The sequence below is a fragment of the Onychostoma macrolepis genome, chromosome 04 (assembly GCF_012432095.1).
Source record: "Onychostoma macrolepis isolate SWU-2019 chromosome 04, ASM1243209v1, whole genome shotgun sequence".
Classification (NCBI taxonomy): domain Eukaryota; kingdom Metazoa; phylum Chordata; class Actinopteri; order Cypriniformes; family Cyprinidae; genus Onychostoma; species Onychostoma macrolepis.
Window position 1 is genome coordinate 15,721,361 of NC_081158.1, and position 25,681 is coordinate 15,747,041.

At 40.1% G+C, this 25,681-nt stretch overlaps 1 protein-coding gene across 2 annotated transcripts in view; it reads right to left on the reverse strand.

Moving 5' to 3' along the window:
• Positions 1–433: 433 nt before the first annotated feature.
• The window catches only part of LOC131539287 (protein phosphatase 1H-like), a 121,908-nt gene continuing 96,660 nt past the window's right edge, over positions 434–25,681 (reverse strand). The window contains exons 8-10 of one of the 2 annotated variants that reach the window (XM_058773758.1): positions 14,816–14,923; positions 6,135–6,286; positions 434–5,601 (exon numbers count right to left, since the gene is read on the reverse strand). In XM_058773758.1, the coding sequence (XP_058629741.1) occupies positions 5,454–5,601; positions 6,135–6,286; positions 14,816–14,923 (408 nt within the window). In that variant the 3' untranslated portion in view covers positions 434–5,453. The remainder of the gene's footprint in view (positions 5,602–6,134; positions 6,287–14,815; positions 14,924–25,681) is intronic. The other variant, XM_058773759.1, reaches the window with a different exon arrangement.

The following is a 25,681-nucleotide window of genomic DNA, read 5'->3' on the forward strand; positions in this document are numbered from 1 at the left end:
TAAAATAGCTTGGAAGTGCATCTCATTTAAGTGGCAGCTTTAAGTGGCAAGCACATATAGACAGAGCACAAAATAGAGTTAAAAATTCTGACAATGGAAAAACAACAAGGGAATAAACAGGGTCAACAGCTGGGAAGAAGAGGAGTAAGGATGTGAGGTGAAATGTTAGGGAAGCAAAACTGAGGAAGAAGTAGAAAAGGCCAAGTATGTAGGCAAGTTTTTGGCGAAATAAGGGCCACTATTGTGGATGGTGTTCTTAATCATGACCTTAAAATGGCATATATATTGACCTTACTACAGTATATATATATATATATATATATATATATATATATATATATATATATATGACAGAATGCACATTTCAGAATTTCAGAGTCTTAATTTGCAGTGAATACCAGTGCAGACACATAAAAACCATTATAGTGTTTATTTTTTGAAATGCATAAAAATATGATTCACAACAACTGTACATTAAGTAACAGGCATTAAAAATATAATTGTACTTCATATTCACGTTCAGCTGAATTTTACAAAAATTACAAAATACATTTTACTTTCACAATGTTGAATCAAGTGTGTGAATGGTTCTCTGGGTTGTTTATTACCTATAGTTCTGTATACAACATATAGTTCTGTATAGAACAATATCAAATGTGATGACAAAGCAAGGTGACAGTTAAAAAACACACTGAGCCATATTTTTTCAGGTCAACAGCAATTTTATATATGATGCAAATATATGTAGTTGAAACATATGGTAACCGGGAGGGGACACGGTTCACTTAGTTTTGTTGTGGCCACGAGATATTAATTTGTGCTGCACTTATAAATAAATATTAAAAATCTATAGGTGTGTTCTCTATTGATTATGAAACATTCAGCTGTAGATGCAGAAATATGCAAATTAAAATACGTTTATTGCAATTCTTCAACAGGGAGTTTTATTTTATGTATACTGTGTATATCTAAACAAAATTAAAATTGTTATCCAACACCATGAGAAAAAACTAATTGCCCCTTTAAACAATTTAAATCCTTTAAATCTGTTTGTGCTACCTGCAAACAAACTTTTCTGATAACTACAGATCAGTCTTTTACAGCACAGTGGTCTATATATATATATATATATATATATACATACAGTATATACTGTATGTGTGTGTGTGTGTGTATATATATATATATATATATATATATATATATATAAAAATGCGTAAACGATTAGGAAAACTGCATTTCCTGTGTTAAGTGTATGATTAACCAAATAGTTATCAGTTTAGGGCCAATCAAAAATATACCGTGTTCATTTGATCGAATGAGTTTTGTTTGTTGTGTTTGGCCAAATGGTACATAAATGTTTGTGATTTGTGTAAAACATTTTTTCAGATATTTTAAAGTATTGGTTGGATGTATTAACTACTGTGAAAACATTTGAGAGTTTTGTGTACATTGTTTTGAGAAAATGATTTGCATGATTTGTAATTTGTATGAAATGAATGAAAATATGTTTGATTTGACTTTGATTGCACAGATACTATTTGAACTGAACTGAGCTGGATGATGACTTCACTGAATTCGCTGAACTGCCTTTAACTGAAAATTGAGCGTTTACTATTGTCCTTTTGCATTACTGACACACTATTTCCTATTTAATACTGTAAAGCTGCTTTGACACAATCTGTATTGTTAAAAGTGTTACATAAATAAAGGTGACTTGACGTGACCTTTGATTAATATAATAATTTAATAATGTAATATTTAAGGTGCTTGAGGAGCATGAACATAAGTAAAGAGCAAGTATTTAAATCAAGACACAATTCCCCCTTTTACACTTCAAAAGTCCAGTGGAATAATTCATAGTATTTTATTAATTAAATGTGGTGACCAGATTGTAAAAAGTGTTAAGTGGTCAAGTTTGACTTCCTCAATATACCATGTTCAAACAGCTTGCAATAATACAAATATTGGTTTCATTATTTATGACAGTAAAATGTACACAATCAGTACATTTATAAAAATTTACTGGTAACACTTTACATTAATGTTCACTTTGTTAAAAGTTTTCATTATTTTCTGACTAACTGTTCACCCAATACCTGCCAAATAGACCTCTCTCCAGATCACTTATGTAAGTGTGGTAAGGGTGGTATGATAAAGCAGGAAGAAGTTGAGAAAGAAAAATGCATGTGTGTCAGTATATTAGATCTGTAGTAAGATTAGGTCTTAAAGTGAGAGCAGGCTAATAAACCTGGTATTGTTTTTGTAATTAATGGTAATCAAACAACAAAAAACAGAAAATCTCTCGCTACGTTCAACTGAATCCCTTTTGTAACTTTAATAGGAATATATCTATATTTAAATTTACACAGTGAAGACAGTGTTTTTTTTTTTGGACATAAACAATTTAAGTAATATTTCACATCGGTGATATTGAAATTGATGACAAGAATTATGAAATTTCTATGGTATCAAAAATTTATATCATAAAAGCCTTACTTAAAGCAAAAATAACTATATTGTGATATAAATTGTTATCACAAAATAAAATTACTCATATGATATAAGATTTTGGTCATATTGCGACTTTTAGCCCTTTTGGACATAAAATAGTTTTGTACTCCTTAGTGTTCTTGACATTCTTACAGAGGCCTTCAAACAGTCTGAGTATGTCTTGGACCGCAGAGCAAAATTCCACATGTTGATGGGGCTCTCAATGGAGATTTGCTGCAGGCCCAGGAGAGAAAAAGCTGGCTACATAATAAGGGCATACAACTGAGTGAATTTGCACTGGGAGATAAAGTGCTTGTATTGTTCCCAATATCTAGTTCTAAATTAAGTGGCAAGGGCCCTTTGAGGTCACACAACGAGTTGGGGATCTCAATTATGAGCATATAGACAAATTTATAAGAGTGGAGCACGTCAGATTAACCACCTCAGTCTCCTGAAATGTTGGAATGAGGTGGTACTGACAGTGCTAGCAAAGGCAGTAAGTGGAAAGGAGGGTCTTGGATCAAAGACGTGTCAAATCCAATCCTCTTGCTCTGGTCTCGGGGGCTCAGCTCACTGATGTGGCCAAGTTGCACGCCAAGTTTGCAGATGTATTCTTGCTCCTACCAGGCCATACAAATCTCATCCATCAACATACTGAGGCAGCCCCAGAGGTGGTGATGCACAGCTGCCCTTATCGACAACCTGAACACAAGTGAAAAGTGGTTCAGAATGATGTCTCCCCTAAGAGACAGCTCCCCAGCCTGAGTCAGGCGATGGGTGTAAGTGGCAAAAGGGGTGTGGTAAAGTGGAGTCGGCTACAAGAGAATGAGTCACAAGCCGAGTGGTAAGAAAATAGGTCAAGTGTGTGATGATTAACACTTGTCTCTGATTTCAGTAACTGGTGGAGAGAGCAGATAAAGGACACTAACAGATCCATATCTGAGAGAGACACTCCCACTTCCTGCCAAGTGATTGTATGCCTCAGAGCATTTTTTGCCATACATTTTTGAATGTATAAAAGTTCTCTATGAGTACTCTTGCCCCTTCTGACTTCTCCTTACTTTATATAAGTCAAGACATAACAGTAGTGAATTTTTGCAATACAATAAGTACATTGTACTTATTTTCTGATGTAAGTACATAGTAGTTAAGGCCACCTAATATAAAGTGTGACCGATAAAATAGTCCATATGACATCAGTGGTTCAACCTTTAAGTTATGAGAATACTTTTTGTGTGCAAAGAAAACAAAAATAATGACTTAATTCAACAAATCTTCTCACCCTGGCACCATTTTGGAGAGTATCATGATGTATGCGCGTGCTTTTCCTGCACGTAAACGACGCAAACGCATGATGCTGCTGACAAAGAACAAGCATGCGCTGAGCCTTATTACATTCAGAGCAAAGCATGCACATGCATTGTGATACTCTTCAAAATCAGGGTGACTCTTGTAGCTTCATAAAATTACAGTTGATGTTACATGGACTATTTTATTGATACTTACTACGTTTCTGTGCCTTGTTCGTGGTAGTACCCTTGCTGTCTATGGAGGGTCAGAAAGCTCTCGGATTTCATCAAAAATATATTAATTTGTATTCCAAAGGTCTTACGGGTTTGAAAAGATGAGGATGAGTAATTAATAACAGAATTTTCATTTTTGGGTGAACTAACCCTTTAATTTTAATAACATCTTTAATTATCATTTATAATTTGAAAGTATCTGCTCCTTTGGGCAAGGAGGAACAGAAGGATCACTGCCAGAACCCTACAAATCAACCTCCAGCAGGCTACTGGTGTGCATGTTTCTGACCAAATAGTCAGAAACAGACTCCATGAGGATGGCATGATGGCTCTTCACTACTGTTAGGTACTGGGATGAAATCCTCAGAGCCACTGTCAGACCTTTTGTTGGTGCAGTGGGCCATGGGTTCCTCCTTGTGCATGATAATGCCTGGCCTCATGTGGCCATAGTGTGTAGGCAGTTACTGGATGACAAAGGCATTGATGCCATTGACTGGCCCTCACATTCTCCAGACCTGAATTCAATTCAGAACCAATCCAATTCAGGGATGTTATGTATCAGAGCATCCAAAGCTGTAAAGTAGCACCACAGACTTGTCTCAATGTTGCCCTGACTTGGGTCTGGCAGGAGATCCCCCTAGACATCATCCGCCTATCTCATCAGCAGGGTTGGATCGATAATCTGGCATACTGGGCCAACACAATTTTTCACAAATTTCTTTTTTTTTTGCCACTTAATATGATCATAACATAGCAAATCTGTCTACTGAACTCATGCATTAAACATTAATATGCCCAGTTCATTTTAGTCTAGAAATATTTGCTGAATAATGCTGAACACATTTATGACAATGTAACATATAGTTAAATGTTGGAATGATTCAGTGCATAGAGATCTGTGCTTTCAAGTGGATGAATATTTTGGTGGAGCACTGCCCCAACTGCCTATACAGATGAGCTATGGCTGGTGTAATACCTAATAAAGTAGCATTTACATGTTGGGGGTTGGTTGAGTTATTACGGATTTAGAATGTGGGTGAATAGAATTAGAATAGGGGTGTCCTGGAAAAATATTGGGAACCTGCTATAGAGGACAGGAAGGGTGTCAAACCAACATGAAAACACTATTACAGTGCAACTTTGGGTGGATATAGTAAAAACTGAACAAAACAAAACAAAAACAAAAATACATTGAGTGTTTAAGAAATATTTACAACTACAGTATGTCAGGCAAATTCATACATCAATATTGCCAGTTAGGCGATTGTCATTTTCTCATGTCTCCATATCAAAGTTCCTCTATACATCTAAAAACTTCCAAGTGTTCTGATGGTTGTTACTACAGGAGGACGACAGCTCATATTATACTGATTATTATACTGATCCAAAAAGTGAGGGGAAGAAGGAAATGTAAATGTACATTAACAGTACCCTACACTACAGCTGACGATTACCATACATCAGGGGAATTATATAAACAGAGATATCATCCCCAGAGCCAAGTCGATCATTGCTGATTCGCCAGCCCTGGTCCCTGAGAACTCCTCTGGCACGCATTACCAGGTCTTGGGCTGCCATTGTGTACCTGTGAAGTAAACACACAGTTAAAGCATATGCCCTGAGGACAATTGTTTTTAGGTAAGACATTTTTGTAATTCTTGAATAAAAAGTCTGTCAGTGATATCATTATGTGATGCTATGCTATTTGCATTAATTCATATATGCTACTTGTTTTACGATACAAATTGTAAATGACCAGTGCCACAAACTACTGAACTTTTTGCCATTTTAATTTTGAACTGAAAATATATAATTTACATGATTCTGATTCAATTCATTTCATTTGAATGCGGCGAGACAGCTGGTTTCAGCGTATGATTAAGAGTGAATGAGTGCATATTTTGAAATAAAAATATTATTTGTAAATTGTTAAAATGCCTGACAATGGATTCTATTTCTTTTACTTTTTTTCTTTACTCTCTAAAATCCCTTTTAAATCCTAGGTCTCAGTCAATTTGTGATCCTTTCATCAAATTTCATGCGGCCCCCTAAATCGCGAGGCCCTGTGTGATCACATTTTGCACAGCCCTTGTGACAGCTCTGTATATAAACAAACACCTATGAAGGTCATCAGGATCACAGTTGACCAGGAATGAGGTGACAGTCTCTGCTACTTCCTCATTGGAAAGGACATCCCACAAGCCATCAGTTCCCATCACCAACACATCATCTGCTCCATGCTCATATTGTGTCAAGTTATACACTTTCACCTGCAGAGAAAGTATAGCTCAATTCATTAATTCAGGCTGGTTATGTAAAAAACACAAAGCGAGAGATCCAGATAGTGAGTTTGGCACGCCAAATCCAGTAAGTCTGTATTGGGGCATCCTGCTTGAGGCAGAGGAGTTGGACAGTGGGTAGATCCATCAGTGAAGGAGAAGAAACAAAAAAGGAGTAAAGAAAACTGAGGGCTTAAATACGGTTAATGTTATTAACTGGAACTAATGACAGGTAAAGAAACCATGAAAACTAATGATGACGACAAACACAGGCAAAAAAGGAACAGGGGAAAGTCAAATTCAAAGAAACTAAACAGACCAAGACCATGACAAGTACCTGTTTTTAAAATTATTTTCAAAACATTTAAGGAACCCTCTTTAATGCATGAGGCTATTCAACTAGGCTATTCAATACAGGTCAACTCTGACAATAGTATGGCACCAACAGTCATGTACATGCTTATAGTTAACACCAAAATAAAAATGTGACTGGGTTTTTGGTAAGGTGGGCTTTAGACTAGAAACAGAGAGAACTAGAAACAGAGAGAATCGCATTAGTTGTATTGTAGTTTACATGACCATAATATTGTTATTATAATATTGCAGGCACATATGTTATGCTGAAAGAGTCAAATAACACCTATAACTTAACCTATAACAACGTGACTTACTGATTATTACTTTTCGATGGTTCTGAATTCTTTATCTGCCAGACAACACTATAAATACAATATCTAAATCCAGAGAATCGCTTAAATCATCATCATATCACAATATAAATGAGCAACATCACACTCGTAGCCTGTGATGGCCTGCCAATATATGGCAATATTGCACGGCTACAAGTGTGATTTTGTGTTTATACAACAGTTTGACGGCACAAGTGTGTAAAGTAAATAAGAAACAACCAGTGTCTTAAAAAAACATTCTGCGTCTAACAAATGAGCCAAACCCTTTGTTACTAATTCAAAAATGCCACTTTAGAACTAGTAATGAAGGAAAGCTGAGCTGCTTCATTAAAAGCTTATTGTACTATGTACAGCAGAAAATTATGAGAGAGAGATCGACTGAGCGAGTGTGATCTCATTCACCATTAATTTTTCAGCTCAACCTCATATTAGTTTGAATCAAAACATTAGTTTGAATGTCCACTGAGAAAGTCTTTGTCGTAGTATTCTTTCAGCTGCTGAGGGGTTTTCTGATGATAACACTACACTTGTTATATTGTTAATGCATTTGTTGGTTGCGTCTTAAGGTGTTTTTGAAAGTAAAAATAATGTCCTTGTTTTCAACCTTGTTTCAGTCTCTTTTAATATAAAAGTCTGCTACTGACTCCTACTGAATATTACAATTATTAATATAAAGTCCCTGCAAACATGTCCTTGCGGGGCCCATGCTGGATTTTTGCAGAGATGGTACATGTATGTATGGCCTATGTTTGGATTGATGCTAAGAGTTTAAGACAGTGTATTTGTATGCATTTTAGAAGGACTGGTGAAGACACCACATCATGGTCCAGTTTGAATATGGATTTAAAGTTCTTTTTGACGAGAGACCATAGTATGGACTATTTTTGATTGTTCCTGGTTAGGAAGAGTCTGGTGTTTGTGAGCTGTGGCGTGTTGGATTATTAATTTGCTATCAGCCAACTTCAGCTACGGACAGTGTTTGGAAATTGATGCACTTCAGATAAGATTTTTTTTTTGGTACTTTTTTTGGTACTTTTGTGTATTTTATAATTCAACGGGGCTATGTGTAGCTGTATTAACTTGAATTGAATGATTTCTATTTTGTATTTAATAAATCCATTGATTTGAAATCCCTTTGACTACTGTACATTTTTGACAATATAGACATTAGTTATGTGGTGACTGCATCCATTTCAGATGTATAATAACTGTTTTTCCCAAAGACTTCAGTTACAGTAGCTGAAAAGTATTTCAAGTGAAACAGATGTATCGCTATAGATCAGGGGTGCATCCTGTTCCTGAAGATCTACCTTCCTACAGAGTTCAGTTCCAATCCTGATTAAACAAACCTGTCTTTAATTATCAAGTGCTCCTTCTGATCCTAATTAGTTGGTTCAGTTGTGTTTGATCAGGACCAGGTTGGGCACCCCTGTTGTAGATTAATAGTGTGGGCTAAGTGAGGGCTGCCCGTGCAGGGCCAGCACTAAGGGGCCAACGTTTTGCCAATGAGTGAAATCTCAGAGGCCCTGTGCTGGCAGCCCGCTGGGGGCCCTTAGGCTAGCCCTAAGTGGGCCCTTAAAGGGCTGGTGCAGGTTTCTCATAATCAAGGTAAAAACGGTCTCTCCACCCTCAATACCACGACTGAGGTGCCCTTGAGCAAGGCACCGAACCCCCAACTGCTCACCGGGCGCCGCAGCATAAATGGCTGCCCACTGCTCCGGGTGTGTGTTCACGGTGTGTGTGTGTTCACTGCTGTGTGTGTGCACGTTGGATGGGTTAAATGCAGAGCACAAATTCCGAGTATGGGTCACCATATTTGGCCGTATGTCACAAAAAAAAAAAAAAAAAAAAAGTTATTCCTTACGTCCAAAATGGTTAGTTCCAGTCCTCGTTTCTGACTGGTCAGCAGCTATTTTATTCACAATATGTTTTATTCACAGCTATGACCGCTTCACCCAACGGTTCTGGGTATCACTGCACAACACCCTTTAGCAACATAAACAATCAATAATATAGCATCAAAACTGTTCCATGTATTATGTATTGAAACAACATTAACTGTTTGTTATTCATTTAATGAAGTATGAGTGACCCCTGCTGGCGTTGTGTTGCCTCATTCATCTTTAATTTTGAGACCACGCCTTTCCCCCTTCAAAGAAACTCTTCTCCTGCAGGAAAACATTGATGTGTGAGCATGTCTATGTGGAAGCCCACAGTTTCTGAAATTTACTGCATTTATTAATTTTCAGTTTCAGGTATGATTCTATATGTCCATCAATTTACACTGTAATGATGCTTACAAACTCTTGCTGTGCTGCGAATCAGTCTAATTTAAACAACGTTTTAAAAGTTTTAAAAGACGGAGAACAGACAGAGAGACCAATCCACTTCGAGTGTAACTAAATGAGCCAATGGACATTGGCATGCGATCATTGCATCCAGCTGCCGCTGATCACAGCGTGAGTACAAGAGGCAGCAGGTGCACCGCATTAATTCATCCTTTCGCTTCGGAGCCGAGCGGCGGTGAATCACTGCTGCTCTCCTATTCTGTGAGTGAGAAGAGCGAGCGAGTGCAGGCGTTACAGCGCAGCAGCGGTGGTCACGGTCTCACGGGAGAAAGAGGCGATTCCCATGAAGACAGTCACACTAGGAGTGTGTGGTGGCCAGCTCCCCTGCGTGCTTCAGCACTTATTAAAGAGCAAATTTCTCTAAAAGAGCAACACGGGTGATCGCATCTTTTTAAAGATGTCTTATCACTCGTGCATTTCTGGGTGTGGTCGGTTTCTGGCGCCTCAGGACGGTCACGATCGCTGCCTCACGTGTCTGGGCATTCAGCACGCTGAGGAGGCTTTCGTGGATGGTTCATGTTCTTCTTGTGGGGACATGACCATCTCGGAGTTGCATAATAGACATAATATGTCAAACATGGCGGAGTCCCTCTGCCTCTGCCGCGATCCAGCGTTCGTTCCCGGGGCAGCGCTGGATCCGGTGGAGTCAGAGGTGATCTGAGGGTGACAGTGAGGGCTTCCCCAAGAGGAGTTACTCACCCCTCAAGCACTCCTTAGCCTGTGGAGCTGCCGAAGGAGCGCGCTGGGCCCTCTGCTGGACAGAGTGCACCACGCGTTTCCTTCGATGCCCCCTCTGATGACCAGATGTCGATCGCTGCTTCGGAGGGTGAGTCGCTCTCTGGGGATGACGACTCGGCTGCGTTGCCCCCTTCAGGTGTGGTAGCGTTGTCTGAGCCAGACCCAGAGATGACAGCTATGCTTTCCCGGGCCGCCGAGAATGTCGGGCTCGTGTGGAATCCTCCACCGCGTCCCGATCCTTCGAGGCTGGATGAGTGGTTTCTCGGTGGGGGTTGCGCTGGTTCTCAGCGCCCCCCTCCGGTGCCATTCTTTCCGGAAGTGCATGAGGAGCTTACAAGATCGTGGAAGGCATCTTTCACTGCCCGAAACAAATCTTGTGGCTCCTCCGCTCTCACCACCCTCGATGGTGGGGCCGCTTTGGGGTATGCGGGCATCCCCTCGGTGGAGCGGTCTGTGGCCATGCAACTATGTCCAACAGCCGCTACCACTCTGCGGGGTGACCCGTGTCTCCCCTCGCGGGCCTGTAAGCATTCGTCAGGTCTAACTGGCAGTGCTTATAGAGCCTGTGGGGAGGTGGCTTCTGCCCTTCACGCCATGGCGTTACTGCAGGTCCACCAGGCCAAAGCCCTGAAAGGCCTGCACGAGGGTGGTCACGACCTGGCGGTTCTACATGAGCTGCGTGCTGTGACGGACCTTGCGCTTCGAGTGACAAAGGTGACCGCACAGTCTCTGGGTCGTGTGATGTCCATGCTAGTGGTCCAGGAGCGCCATCTCTGGCTGTGTCTTGCTGACATGAAGGATCAGGAGAAGGTACAGTTCCTGAATACTCCCGTGTCGCAGACCAGCCTTTTCGGCGACGCTGTCGAGAGCTTTGCCCAGCAGTTCTCGGCAGCCCAGAAGCAGACTGAGGCGATCAAACACATCATGTGCCGGAGGAAGCCTGCTGCTTCCACTCCGGCTGCAGCCCCTCAGCCTGCTCGTCGCCGTGGGCGCCCTCCTGCGGCTGCCCCCACTCCCGCGCAGCCACAGCAGCCTTCCACCAGGCAGCGTCGTGGAGCCGGTTGCAGGCAGGACGCCCAGCCCGTCCAGGCCCCAGCCAAACCTGGCGGCAAGTGCAAGAGGCCCTGAGACGGGCGACCCAGGGATGGAGGAGACTGCTCGTCGGGAGATGGTGACTGCACCACTCCCTCCCCCAGAGGAGGGCCGGGTGGAGAATCTTTTGTTTCGCCCAGCAGCCAGCGGTACCCAAAACATCAATAAAAGAGCGGTTTCCTCAATCTCTGGGTCTCAAGAGGAGGAGAGTGGTGAACCGTGCATCACGGGATCACTTCCCTCCTCCTCTCTCGCCAGCAGGCAGCAGTGGGTTGCCCAAGAGCACCCCTCCTGCCCATTCGTGGAAGCAGGCAAGGGCGGTAGCACTCGGGTCCCCGCTTCAAGGCGTCACACGCCGGGCTGTCACAAGCCTCAAGCCGGGTTCCTGTGTTTCCTCCCTCACGAGGAGGAATCAGGTGAGTGTTACATTGCACACCCAGACCCCGCCCCCTGCCGTCACAGGCCAGGCCGTCACAGGCTCCGGGTTCCCTGTGTTCCACCTCGCTACCCCACCGCGGGTACGTCAGTGGCCCCGTTGGTCCTGCTGGTACGGTCTCTCGGAGCCTGGCTAGTGCTCCCCAGTCTGTCTCGGTGGCTCCTGCGGACCATCAGACTCGGCTACGCGATTCAGTTCACCCGGCATCCCCCCAAGTTCAGGAGCATCCGGTTCACTTCAGTCAAGGCCGTCGATGCCCCTGTCTTGCGTGCGGAAACTGCAGTCCTGCTGGCGAAGGACGCGATAGAGCCGGTCCCTCCAGCCGATATGAGGTCGGGGTTTTACAGCCCTTACTTCATTGTGCCCAAGAAAAGCGGTGGGTTACGACCGATCTTGGATCTGCGAGTTTTGAACCGTGCACTTCACAAGATGCCGTTCAAGATGTTGACGCAGAAACGCATTTTTGGGTGCGCCCGTCCCCTAGATTGGTTTGCAGCGATCGACCTGAAGGACGCGTACTTTCGTGTCTCGATTCTCCCGCGACACAGGCCATTCCTGCGATTCGCATTCGAGGGTCGGGCATATCAGCACAAGGTCCTGGTTGACCGAATCCTGAGTTGGATTCGGTCAACCAGACAGCACGCCTCACCCAGGAACGTGCTCAGTCGGTGCTGAACTGCCTCAAGACTTTATCAGGCAGGACGGCGGTCCCACTGAAACTCTTCCAGAGGCTCCTAGGGCATATGGCTGCAGCTGCGGCGATAGTTCCGCTCGGTCTGCTCCATATGAGACCGCTTCAGCACTGGCTCCATGGCTGAGTCCCGAGGTGGGTGTGGAGACGCGGTACTCACCAGGTTCAGATTACACCGGCCTGCTGCAAGACCTTCAGCCCGTGGACAGATCCCTCGTTCCTTCGGGCAGGAGTGCCCCTGGAGCAGGTATCCAGGCATGCTGTGGTATTCACGGATGCCTCGCCCACCGGCTGGGGAGCCACGTACAACGGGCACGCAGTGTCAGGGGTGTGGACGGGTCCCCAACTGCGTTGGCATATCAATTGCCTCGAGTTGCTGGCAGTACGCCTTGCCTTGAGCCGCCTCAGAGGGCGCCTTCGGGGCAAGGACGTTCTGGTCCGTACGGACAACACTGCGACCGTTGCGTATATCAACCGGCAAGGCGGTTTACGCGACCGTTGCATGTCGCAACTCGCCCGCCATCTCCTCCTCTGGAGTCAGAAGCATCTGAGGTCCCTTCGTGCCATCCACATCCCAGGAGTGTTCAATCAGGTGGCCGACGAGCTGCCTCGAGCGGCACTCCCTGGGGAGTGGGGACTCCATCCCCAGGCGATCCAGCTGATTTGGAGTCGGTTCGGAGTTGCTCAGGTAGACCTGTTTGCGTCTTCAGAAACCACCCACTGCCAGTGGTTCTACTCCCTGTCCGAGGCAACGCTCGGCCCACACAGCTGGCCCCAGGGCCTGCGCAAATATGCGTTCCCCCCAGTGAGCCTGCTAGCACAGACACTGTGCAAGATCAGGGAGGACGAGGAGCAAGTCTTGTTAGTGGCTCCATATTGGCCCAACAGGACCTGGTTCCCGGAACTCATGCTCCTCGCGACAGCCCCGCCCTGGCCGATTGGACCAGCTAGATGTAAAAAAGCTGGGTATAAGCCCTACGCTGGGCTTTGCAACATCCAGCTTTACGATAACTATTTCCACCTGCTGCACCAAGTAAAACTACGCTCAGCCCGGCGTAGACGATGCGCATCCACGCTGACACATTCTACCGCAGTATAGATATAGCTGAGACGATGTTCACGCTGCAACAAGTGAGGCCACCGCGCCATGATTTTATTGAGTAAACATTTTCTAACAAGTCCGCGTTTTTATATCTATAGTCTCCCTGGATGTTCCCATGACAGATTTCTTCAAACAAACATTAAAAATGAAAGCGGCAGGTTAAGTAAAATATAGGCCTAATGGATGTAATGCAATGCTTCTCTCTAGTTATTTTTTCTAGCTGACTATCGAGTTTATGTACAATGAATGTCTTTCCTGAGGTAAATGTGACTTTACGTGACATTGTGTGTTTTACTGATGTCTTTCTGTGGCTGAAAAAACACATTTATAGTTTGTATTTTGTGATAAAACTGACAGAATTTGAAAGCTGATACTTTATTTCTGATTAAAAGTAGCAAAGCACAAAACTTATGGCGATTATTGGATGGCAGGCACGCTACAAATAATGAATGGAATTAAAGATGTGAAATATTTCCAAGCATTTATACTGTCCTTCCAAGAAAGATGTCGAATGGTCCTGTTTCTTTTAATAATCCCATGTAAAAGATCATATGTAATATTTTACTGCATAATTACAAGCTGTACATAAATTATTTTTTTTTAAATTAGTTCAATTACTGTCGGCAGAGTGTTATAGTCAACACCGAGCTTCGCGATTGATATCGCTTATCCTGCCCGAAAATACCATAAACATTACAGTTCATGTCTACAGTAATAATTAACTAACAGACATGAATCCTAAAAACTAATAATGTCTGAGCAAAGTTTAATATACATTTTAAGGCAGATAGAGACAAAGCACCTGGGAAATGACCTCAAACAAAGCATGCAAATGAAGTATGCAGGTGTAAACCAACCCTAGACTTTAGAGTTTCACCAGTCCTAATCATAATTCTTTGAATAACTATTCAAAGAATGGGACGGGGCATCAAGAGCCACTAAAGACAAAAGGTGAGAGTCTCGGTAAACTGGCTGATTAGATTCATCTGAAAACTTTGCTACCAGATTTTTTTTTACGTTTTTTTTTTTTTTTCTGTGATTCCCCAGTTTCAAAATTTTTATTTGCTCAGCTAGCTCATTGATCAAATCTGGGAAAAAGAAAAGCTTAAAAGATTACACACATTTCACTTTGCACCACCTTTCTCTGGCTGGCATGAGGATATTATTGGTTAGTCATAGAAATCTATCACTACTTTGTGATAAGTGAGTCTTTACGTTTTTGTGAACTTTCAGATGTTGTCTTACCACTGTCACTGCCACAATGTAGACATACTGTATTAAATGTCATCCATTTCACCCACTAGCATTTATTATTAGAGTCAGGGAAACCACCAATGTGTAGTCATATTCTTAAGTCATGTCCCACACTTCTACATAACATTTATAAACAATATTTCATTTGAACTGAACAAAAAGTAGCTTACCTCTGGAAAGCATGACAGAAATGGTTTAATATAGATGTTGGAGTCATGGACTTTGAGGTCATGGTCTCCTAAACCACGTGTCACTCCTATGGTGGCCATCACTCGTGCCTGTGAGTGAGAAATAATCATTTTAAAAAATCATAATAATAATATATCTTTTTTTCAAATATATAGCACAAGCACAAAGTATCAAAAATAACCACAAAATCACAAAACTAATAAAGTACATAGTACGAGTCTGCTTCATATGCCCACTTCAGGGACACGATAATGCAACACGATAATGACGTCATCGCAGATTGCGTTTAATTTATCCCCACCCCAAACACCTCTATAATATATCAATTATTTTTTTAACATTTATAACCGCCAAAGCATACCTATATACATATAGAATGCTGCATCAAAATTTGTAAGGGGAAAAATGTAAACAATAAAGCAACTCTATTTGCAGATTCTAAGTGATCAAGGGCTCAGGACGTTCCGATTCAGCCCATTCCAAGGGTTCCGCCAGAAGTGGGCACTCATGCAACGTAATCAATGACATACATCCGAGTGAACAAGACGGAGGGAAGTTTGCAAGTGAAGGGCATAAAAAAATGAATTGGAATGCAGCCCAAATCGTCTGAGATTTTTTTTTTTTGCTTGACTTGTCAGTGAACTACAGCTCTGTGTAGTAAATGCTGCTCCATCTGAAAGCAGGTGATGGAGATTTACTGCGGATTACAGAACTGGCTTTCCTGATAAAATGCGCATGGCAATCGCATTTAATTAATCGTGCAGCCCTACAGTGTGATATACCTAATCCTGCCCCCCGTCCCTCAAAATATGGATCAAATATTTAACCAAAATATTTTAGCAAAACCAACAACAAGTATTTATTTAAAAGAATTGTCCTTTTCCCCCATTACAGTGCCCTGAGCCTTACACTTTAAGTTGATGAGTTGATTTACCCATGTTTTAATATGCTTAGAGTTTTTAGGCTGATAAGACTTTTTAGGTCAGGAAGAATATGCAATCTCTGATCAAGTATGTTTGTCTCAGTATTTGATTTGCCTTATTAAAAATGTTGAAATAAAAACAAAACACAAAAGGGCAGCAATGTGCAATTTTCTATTTCTGACACTTGTCACAGAGAAGAAATTCAGTCAAGCACCATTTATATGTTTTTAAAGAGCTGTTCAGATTTTTTAAAACTATGATTATCAAACAATATCAAATACAAGAGTTCAGAGAAAAAGAGCCAGGTCCGGCTCTGCTATTCACTGTTGCTTAGCAAAATAGTCTGTTCGTATGTGCCACTATATAATAGTTTTAGAGAACAGCACACATCTCTGGGCACGCCAGGGGCCTCCCATGCTGGAAACGGAGGTTCAAATCCAGTGGTGTAGTCTATGTGATACGCAGGTATACGGCATATACCCACTAGTAAAGGTCAAGGATGTCCATATACCCACTTAAAAAAGCGCGAGGATACGTAACAACATCTTTGTGACAGAACTTTCACGTTCATTCATAAATTCACCCCGTCTGTGTTACGATCGAAGCATTGATTTTTTGAAAATCTGTTTCTGTTGATGACCAGTGCAATTGCGCAACTATTTCATTTCAACTGACTCACTGAAGCCATCCTAAAAATGCACCACTGCTGCATGTCACCACGAAAGCTTATCATTTGCACGTGTTTTTATGCCGTGCCCATTTAAACATTCAAAAGAGTTTATAAACATTCAACAAACAACACAGGACGCGGAAAAACTGAAAAGCGAACTCGCGTGCTCAGGGGTAGAAAATGGATATACAGCTTGAATGTTCGATTTCCATGTGTGGGCGGAAATGAAACGCCAAATGGTGCAACGATCAAATGGTGTCTTCAGTTTTGTGCAACAGAATAAGAGTCCTCCGCTGTCAAAGCGTTTATTGCAACTCCTGCGTTCATCTCCCTTTCATCAAACAACCAGACTAACAAATGGTTTGACACAAACCATACTGGGGCAGCGCCTAGACAGGGCTTACTTCTGTGTAGGCATAGATTTTATATGGCAAACATTAGGTGCTTATTGCAGAAATATGTACGTACCTTGGGTCTGCAGCCACATTACCCTTTTAGTCTATTTCTTTGGCGCACCGCACATTTTATTTAGCCGTCCAGTTATCAAAATCTGTGTGGCAAAGCTTCATGACATTTACATTATAGTGAAGCGCAGACCAGTAACGATTTTAGTGTGAATATAAAGCTATCTTACCATTTTTATTATTATTTCGATTTTTTTTCATAGAGAAGTTTATATGATACTGTCATTATCCGATGGCATGCATAAAATACATGCTATTTTTATAGAAAAGGGCATTTTTCTAACTTTATAAAATATGTCTGTCACCTTTAATATTAAATTCCTGAATTTAGTCAATATTTGAAAAATATGACATTATAGGTGTTACCAATTAAATCAGTACCAACCAAAACCATCTTTGCACTGTGGCACAGAAGCTGCATCTTAAGTTGAATTTAGATGCATTTACACAATTAATGCACTGCACTGGCTCCCTATCAAGCATCGGATAGATTTTAAAATCTTGTTAATTACTTATAAAGCCCTGAATGGTTTAGCTCCTCAGTACTTGAGCGAGCTCTTATCGCATTATAGTCCTCCACGTCCGCTGCGTTCTCAAAACTCCGGCCGTTTGATAATACCTAGAATATCAAAATCGACTGCGGGCGGCAGATCCTATTCCTATTTAGCACCCAAACTCTGGAACAGTCTACCTAACACTGTTCGGGAGGCAGACACACTCTGTCAGTTTAAATCTAGATTAAAGACCCATCTCTTTAGCCTGGCTTACACATAACACATTAATACGCTTCTATTATTAAAATCCGTTAAAGGATTGTTAGGCTGCATTAATTAGATCAACCGGAACCGGGAACACTCCCCATAACACACGATGTACTCGTTACATCGTAAGTTGAATGGCATCTACGCTAATATTTGTCTGTTTCTTTCCTAGTCTGTTTCTCAGTCTGTATCCGGTCAGATGGTGGATCAGCACCAAGAGATGATGTCTACAGCCCTGATCGTCAGCGGAGACCAGGACACCCAGATGACCCCAGAGATATATCCCCAGATATATCAACCAAAAATAACAAAATAACTAAAATATAATAAAATACCTAACTACATAATACTACTATTGTTAGAAATTGCAACAAAATTAAAATAGAAATATAAACTTTTGAACTGCGGGTTTCGTCTGGTCAGAGGAGAACTGGCCCCCCGACTGAGCCTGGTTTCTCCCAAGGTTTTTTTTTCTCTATTCTGTCACAGAGGGAGTTTTGGTTCCTTGCCGCTGTCGCCTCTGGCTTGCTCAGTTGGGGACACTTAATTTCTAGCGATTATCGCCGATTTGATTGCACAGATACTATTTAAACTAAACTGAGCTAGACAATGACATCTCTGAATTCAATAATGAAATGCCTTTAACTGAAAATTGAAAATTGAGTGTTTAATCTTATCATTATACATTACTGACACTCTATCCTCCAATTTGATACTGTTAAGTGCTTTGAAACAATCTGTATTGTAAAAGCGCTATATAAATAAAGGTGACTTGACTTGACTAATGGTGCTCAGACGGCAGTAAATGCATTAACACAGCAATTGCATTATGGAATGAGATTAATCTTTTAAATTTAAACATTTTGAATAGCCTACAGAAATGTGAAATAAGTGACAAAATGAAACAACTGGATACTTGAATTATGAAGGTTACATCGCCAGTAGGTGGCGGCAAGTCATTGTGTTGATGAATGAGTCATAGAGTCATTGATTCAACCGATTCGTTCAAAATGCTGATTTGTTCAGGAGCAAAGCAAATGGGTCATTGAACCACTCAAACGATTCACTCAAAAACTCTGATTCATTCAAGAATGAAACGCCTTTGTTTTAAGACACTGTGTTGTGTCTAAAATGAAATCAATTTATACTCATTATTAATGAAACTGTACTGTCTAAAATAAAATTTAGTACTGCTGTGTATTCACACTAAAATCAATACTGGTCTGCGCTTCACGATAATGTAAATGCATTCACCCCGTGTTGTCCAGTGCGTCACACAGCCTTGCCACACAGATTTTGATAACTGAACAGCTAAATAAAGCGTGCGGTGCACCAAAGAAATAGACTAAAAGGGGAATGTGGCTGCAGATCCGAGGTACATACATATTTCTGCAATAAGCGCCTAATACTTGCAATATAGAATTTATGCCTACACAAAAGCAAACCCTGTCCATTGGTTAGTCTGATTGTTTGATGAGAGAGAGATGAAATGCAGGAGTTGCAATAAATGCTTTAACAGCGGAGGACTCTTATTCTTTTGCACAGAACTGAAGACGACATGATGACGGCAACGTTTCATTTTTGCTTGACCAATCAGTTAAAAGGGGCGTTTAATTCCCTCCCACACGTGGAAATCGAACATTCAAGCTGTTTATCCATTTTCTACCCCTGAATGTAAAAAGGAAAAATTAAGGTGAATTCTTGTCTTTTCATGTTTTTGATAAAACGAAAAATGAAAATGTGCTGTTTTCTCATGTTTCTGTTTTCAAAATTAAATCAAAAAACGAATGAACATGGTATACGGACCGAGAGCAAATGTAAACGTAAGTGAACGTAAACAGTTGAGAAAAAAGTCGGATGTGTATCATATTGGATGTATTGTCTCTTAAAGTGATCGAGCCTAATTTACTTGCTGCTGTCGGTGTCCTTAATGTTAATCCAAGAAATTAAATCAGAGAAAATCACTCACAGCTCTTTAATGAACTACTTTGTAGATTAAAAATAATTAATCTATATTTAATTCATACAGTGAAGACTATGCAATGCTATTTTATATTTGATTATTCAGTTTCTGTACCTGGACACCTACAAACTTGAAAAAACTTAAACATTGTGTAAATAGCACAAATAAATATATAGAACAAACATATTCAACTATTTCAAACAGGGCCTACAGGTACAACCTGCAAACCCCAGCTACGGCCCGGGGAGCAGTGACAGATCAGTCAACTGTCCCAAGCATCTTTCACACAGTCAACAGTATGTTGACTTTCTCAGGCCAACATAACTTCAGTAACATTAGTGTGCGGATCAATGAATGCAGGAGAAGGGCAGAGATAAAACAGATATGATAAAACCTGTGCTCCAGGGACCATATTCAGGAAAAATATAGCTCTTAACTGGCTGAGTTAGATGATTAACACAGTAGAAAATCAGTCCAGTCTCCCCAGCTGTAAATGTCATTGGCTGTCTTGTGTTGCTTATAATAAATTGACTTGATGATATCACATAAGCAGTCTTTCAGAATGCTGTCAGTTACATGTAGATGCATACTGTAGTGAGTAGTGCTTATGGGGTGTCGCTTTGGGACAGGTGAGGGAGGGAAAAATCACAGTATGCTCATGTAGAACCTGGTCGAAAAGAACACACACATGTAATCTTAACTCAGAACAAGGACAACCCTCCACCGCCGAGTCGTAAAATTTACAAATAACCAACACAACACCCAAGTATCTGACTAGCTTCCTGCCTGTTCTCCTTATCATCTCATGAGACCCATGAAACTGGGAGGAGAACATCTGACTACCCTTTGAAGAACAGAATCTTCAGTGTTGTTCCTGACCGGTTTACCATAAATAAAGTCGAAAAAACAGACAGTACAAAGCACGTTGGATCTGGACATGCTCCAGCACAGACTCTCCTTGAATCCCCTGACTGCCTTTGACCATAATTCAATGATGGTATCAACAAGAAAAGACAGATATACATTGACCAGACCTCAACAAACCTACACCACGGACATCCCCATGACCTCAGGACAACGCCCTTTTCTTCACTGCATTCCAAGAGAATGAAAATGAAATGAAATATTTGAAAATAAGTGTAGTTTTTAAGCATGTTGGTGATTTTCATTACTACAGTTTCAATGATGTTGAGATCTGATATACCTTGCCCCAAATTTAAAGAGACTTAAAAAAAATAATAATAATATTCTGTTTAGAATATATGCACAGGGGCATTTAAAAAATAAATAAATACAAGATTTTAGTTTGTTCTTCTGTTCCTGGAACTCTTGAACACCCTTTTACTGCTGTAATATTGATGTTTTCAATAAGCTTTCAGTGAAAAATAATATTTATCCCTTAGTTTAAAAAAAAATCCCCCTTTTTTTTTTTTTTTTTAGAATATATTGAATTTCCTTTTTTTTCTGACATAGTAGACATGGTAATTTTGGTGGGTAAACCACATTTACACTTGAAAATGGAAGAAATATAAACCCTCTTTTACTACATAAATTATAAATTATGTGACAATATTTCAAAGTTTGCTTTCAAATACTTCAAAATACAACCCCAATTTCAGAAAAGTTGGGATGTTTTGTAAAATGCAATAAAATCAAGAACCTGTGATTTGTTAGTTCTCTTTAACATTTATTTAATTGACAGAAGTACAAAGAAAATATTTCCAATGTTTTTGCTGACCAACATAAATGCATTTTATAAATATAAACAAATTTCAATGTTGATGGCTGCAACACACTCCAATTTACAGAGCCCGGGAAGTCACCTGTAGGAGAAAAAAAAACAATCTGTGCCGACGGTTTTGTAATCCGTTCCCTCAGTTTATAAACCGTACTCACGAATTCTTAAACTGTTCCCTCGGTTTAACAAATCGTGCCCACGGATTAATAAACCGTACCCACGAATTTCCAATCCGTGCGCTCAGATTTTGTAAACCGTACCCTCGGTTTTTGAATCCTTTCGCAATCCGTTCCCACGGGTTTGTAAACTGTACTCACGGATTCATGCAGCAAGCTCCTAGGTAGCCTACGTGTTAACGAATCATACTGTATATTGTTTTATTGCATATTATTATGTGGAATAGGCCTACAGCAAATTGTAACGGACACGAGTTGGAATACAATGATTTAATAAGAAAGATGTGCGTCAAAATCTTGTTTAATTTGTGATCATCTTAGACTTGATTATTATTGTATAATAAACCTGGCTTTGTGACTGACTTTGGAGTTATTTGTTACTCTTTTGTAAGTCGTTTTGAATAAAAGCTTCTTCTAAATGCATGTAACCTAAATATATAACAACAACAACAACAACAACAATAATAATAAAATAATAGTTATTATTATTATTTTAATTTATAGGCTAAATAAATGAGTGCACTTAAGACAGTAAAATGTTTGTCATACAATAATTCATGAATGCTTTATTTTTAATAACATTTTACAGTTTTGGAAATGTGTTTGTGTACTATTCATTCTTAACACAAAGACTTATTTTGGTGATTTTATTATACTAAGCTTTTCCCCCCAGAGTTAGATACTGTTAATGTGGATGTGCCAGAACTTTCTTCAGTTAAACAAGGAGAAAACTGAAGTCATCGCATTTGGAAACAAAGATGAAGTTCTCAAGGTGAATGCATACCTTGACTCTAGGGGTCAAACAACTAAAAACCAAGTAAACAATCTTGGGGTGTTTCTGGAGACAGACCTTAGTTTTAGTAGTCATGTCAAAGCAGTAACTAAATCAGCATACTATCATCTCAAAAACATTGCAAGAATTAGATGTTTTGTGTTCAGTCAAGACTTGGAGAAACTTGTTCATGCCTTTATCACCAGCAGGGTGGATTATTGTAATGGTCTCCTCACCGGCCTTCCAAAGAAGACCATTAGACAGCTGCAGCTCATCCAGAACACTGCTGCCAAGATTCTGACTAGAACCAGAAAATCTGAGCATATCACACCAGTCCTCAGGTCCTTACACTGGCTTCCAGTTACATTTAGGATTGATTTTGAAGTACTTTTACTTGTTTATAAAGCACTCAATGGCATAGGACCTAAATGCATTGCAGATATGCTCACTGAATATAAACCTAACAGACCACTCAGATCATTAGGATCGAGTTAGAAACACCAAGGGTTGGACTTTGGACTTTGCACTGGGCTGGTTCCACGCTGCACGTCACGCTTTTTCAATGCATCATACACTCAACAATACATATACATATGTAGGGTAAGCGTGGCATGTGAGTGGCGGCCGGGGGTGGGACTTTGGGCCTTGTGCCCCGCAGCACCTCTCCTTGATGCCTCGTTTTGGGCCTAATTTATGCCTTACGCATGGAGGGCCCAGAGGCAGCCTTACAATATCTTACTATTTATAGCTTTATTATTATTATTACTATTATTATTTCGTCATTACTATTACTACCATTATTATTTTTATTATTATTATTATTATTATTATTATTATTACAATTTGTCTTCTTCCTGATTCCCCAACCACCCCCTGTCTCGGATGAATAAATTTATTATCGTTATTGTTGCTACTATTACTAATTACTATTTAATACAATTATTATTGATATTTGTCATCCTCCTCACCCTCCAACTTTCCCCTCATTTCTGATTAATTGAGTTAATTACTATTATTATTATTATTACTGTTATTATTTATTTATTGATATTGTTGCTGCTACTATTACTATTATTACTTATCACCTTCCTCATCCTCCATCCTCTAATTTTTGTTATTAATGCTATTATTATTATTATTACTGTTATCATTACTATTATGTTTTTTTTTTTTTTACTTTTGTCATGTCTGTTGTACTTTCCTTTATTTATATACTTACACAAACACACACACACACACACACACACACTCACTCACTCACTCACTCACACAAATCATGTTGGCTGTCATGTATGTTTTGTTGACCTTGGTTATTTTGTATTTGATTTGTTACCTGTAAGTATCTGTATGTTTGTTTGCATAATAAAAAAGAAAAAAAAAAGAAACACCAAGAGTTCACACAAAATAAGTGGTGTCTGCTTTTAGCTATTATGCCTCCCGCAGTTGGAATCAGCTTCCAGAAGAGATGAGATGTGCTAATACATTAGCCACATTTAAATCTAGACTCAAAACTCATCTGTTTAGCTGTGCATTTGTTGAATGAGCACTGTGCTACTCCGAACTGATTATATAAAATGTATAATAAAATCACCAAAATAAGTCTTCATGTTAAGAATGAATAGTACACAAACACATTTCCAAAACTGTAAAATGTTATTAAAAATAAAGCATTCATGAATTATTTTATGACAAACATTTTACTGTCTTAAGTCAAGTCAAGTCACCTTTATTTATATAGCGCTTTTACAATACAGATTGTGTCAAAGCACTTAACAGCACTTAAGTGCACTCATTTATTTAGCCTATAAATTAAAATAATAATAATAACTATTATTTTATTATTATTGTTGTTGTTGTTGTTGTTATATATTTGGGTTACATGCATTTAGAAGAAGCTTTTATTCAAAACGACTTACAAAAGAGTAACAAATGACTCCAAAGTCAGTCACAATGCCAGGTTTATTATACAATAATAATCAAGTCTAAGATGATCACAAATTAAACAAGATTTTGACGCACATCTTTCTTATTAAATCGTTGTATTCCAACTCGTGTCCGTTACAATTTGCTGTAGGCCTATTCCACATAATAATATGCAATAAAACAATATACAGTATGATTCGTTAACACGTAGGCTACCTAGGAGCTTGCTGCATGAATCCGTGAGTACAGTTTACAAACCCGTGGGAACGGATTGCGAAAGCGTGCGCGCGGATTATGAATCTGAGCGCACGGATTGGAAATTCGTGGGTACGGTTTATTAATCCGTGGGCACGATTTGTTAAACCGAGGGAACAGTTTAAGAATTCGTGAGTACGGTTTATAAACTGAGGGAACGGATTGCAAAACCGTCGGCACGGATTGTTTTTTTTTCTCCTACAGGTGACTTCCCGGGCTCCGTACCAATTAAATTGGGACAGAGGCGAAATAAAAATGAAAAGGCTATAGAATTTCCAAATTAAACTATTTTGAAACAGTTCACAATAAGCAGGTGAACTAGGCCAGGGTATCATGTTTGGGTATAAAAGGATTATCTCAGTCTCAGTCATGGCTCATCACTTTGTGTCAAACAAATTAAAAAAAAAAAATCACATTTCTCAATGCAAAATCACAAAGAATTTAGGCCTTTCACCAACTACCATACTGTGAAAAGATTCAGGGAATCCAGAGAAATCTCAGTGTTAAATATAGCCACGAGGGCTCAGGAGTACTTCAGAAAACTGCTGTCACTTAACACAGTCTGCTGCTGCATCAAGAAATGCAACTTGAATCTCTGTTACTCAAGGAGAAAGCTATCAATTTTATGCAGTGATAACACCAGATTCTCAGGACCAGAGCCCATCTCAGATAGTCAAAAAGACAGTGAAAATGCGTGCTGTGCTCAAATTAGTCCACATTTCAACTTGTTTCTTGGGAAAAATGGATGTTGAGTTTTCAGTCCCAAAGACCAAAGCTACCATCCAGATTTTCATCAGTGACAGATGCAAAAGCACACGTCTGTCATGGTATGGTGGTGCAGCAGAGCAAACAGCATGGGTGACTGGCTTATGTGTTAAGGTGCCATTGACATGGAGGCATTTACTGGGATTGTACAGAGATATATAAGTGCCATCACGTCTTTCATGGGAAGTCCATGGCTATTAGATCAAGACAATGCCAGATCTCATTCTGCATGTGCTACAACAACATGGTTTCATAGACACATGTGCATGTGACTGACTGGCCAGCAGATCTGTCTCCTATTGAACATGTACGGCCTATCATGAAAAGAAGAATCAGACAACGATGACCACAGACTGATGGGCATCTGAAGTCTTGTATCTAGTGAGATTGGGCAAAATTTTGCTCACAAAACTTTTAAGAATTAGTATCCTCAATTC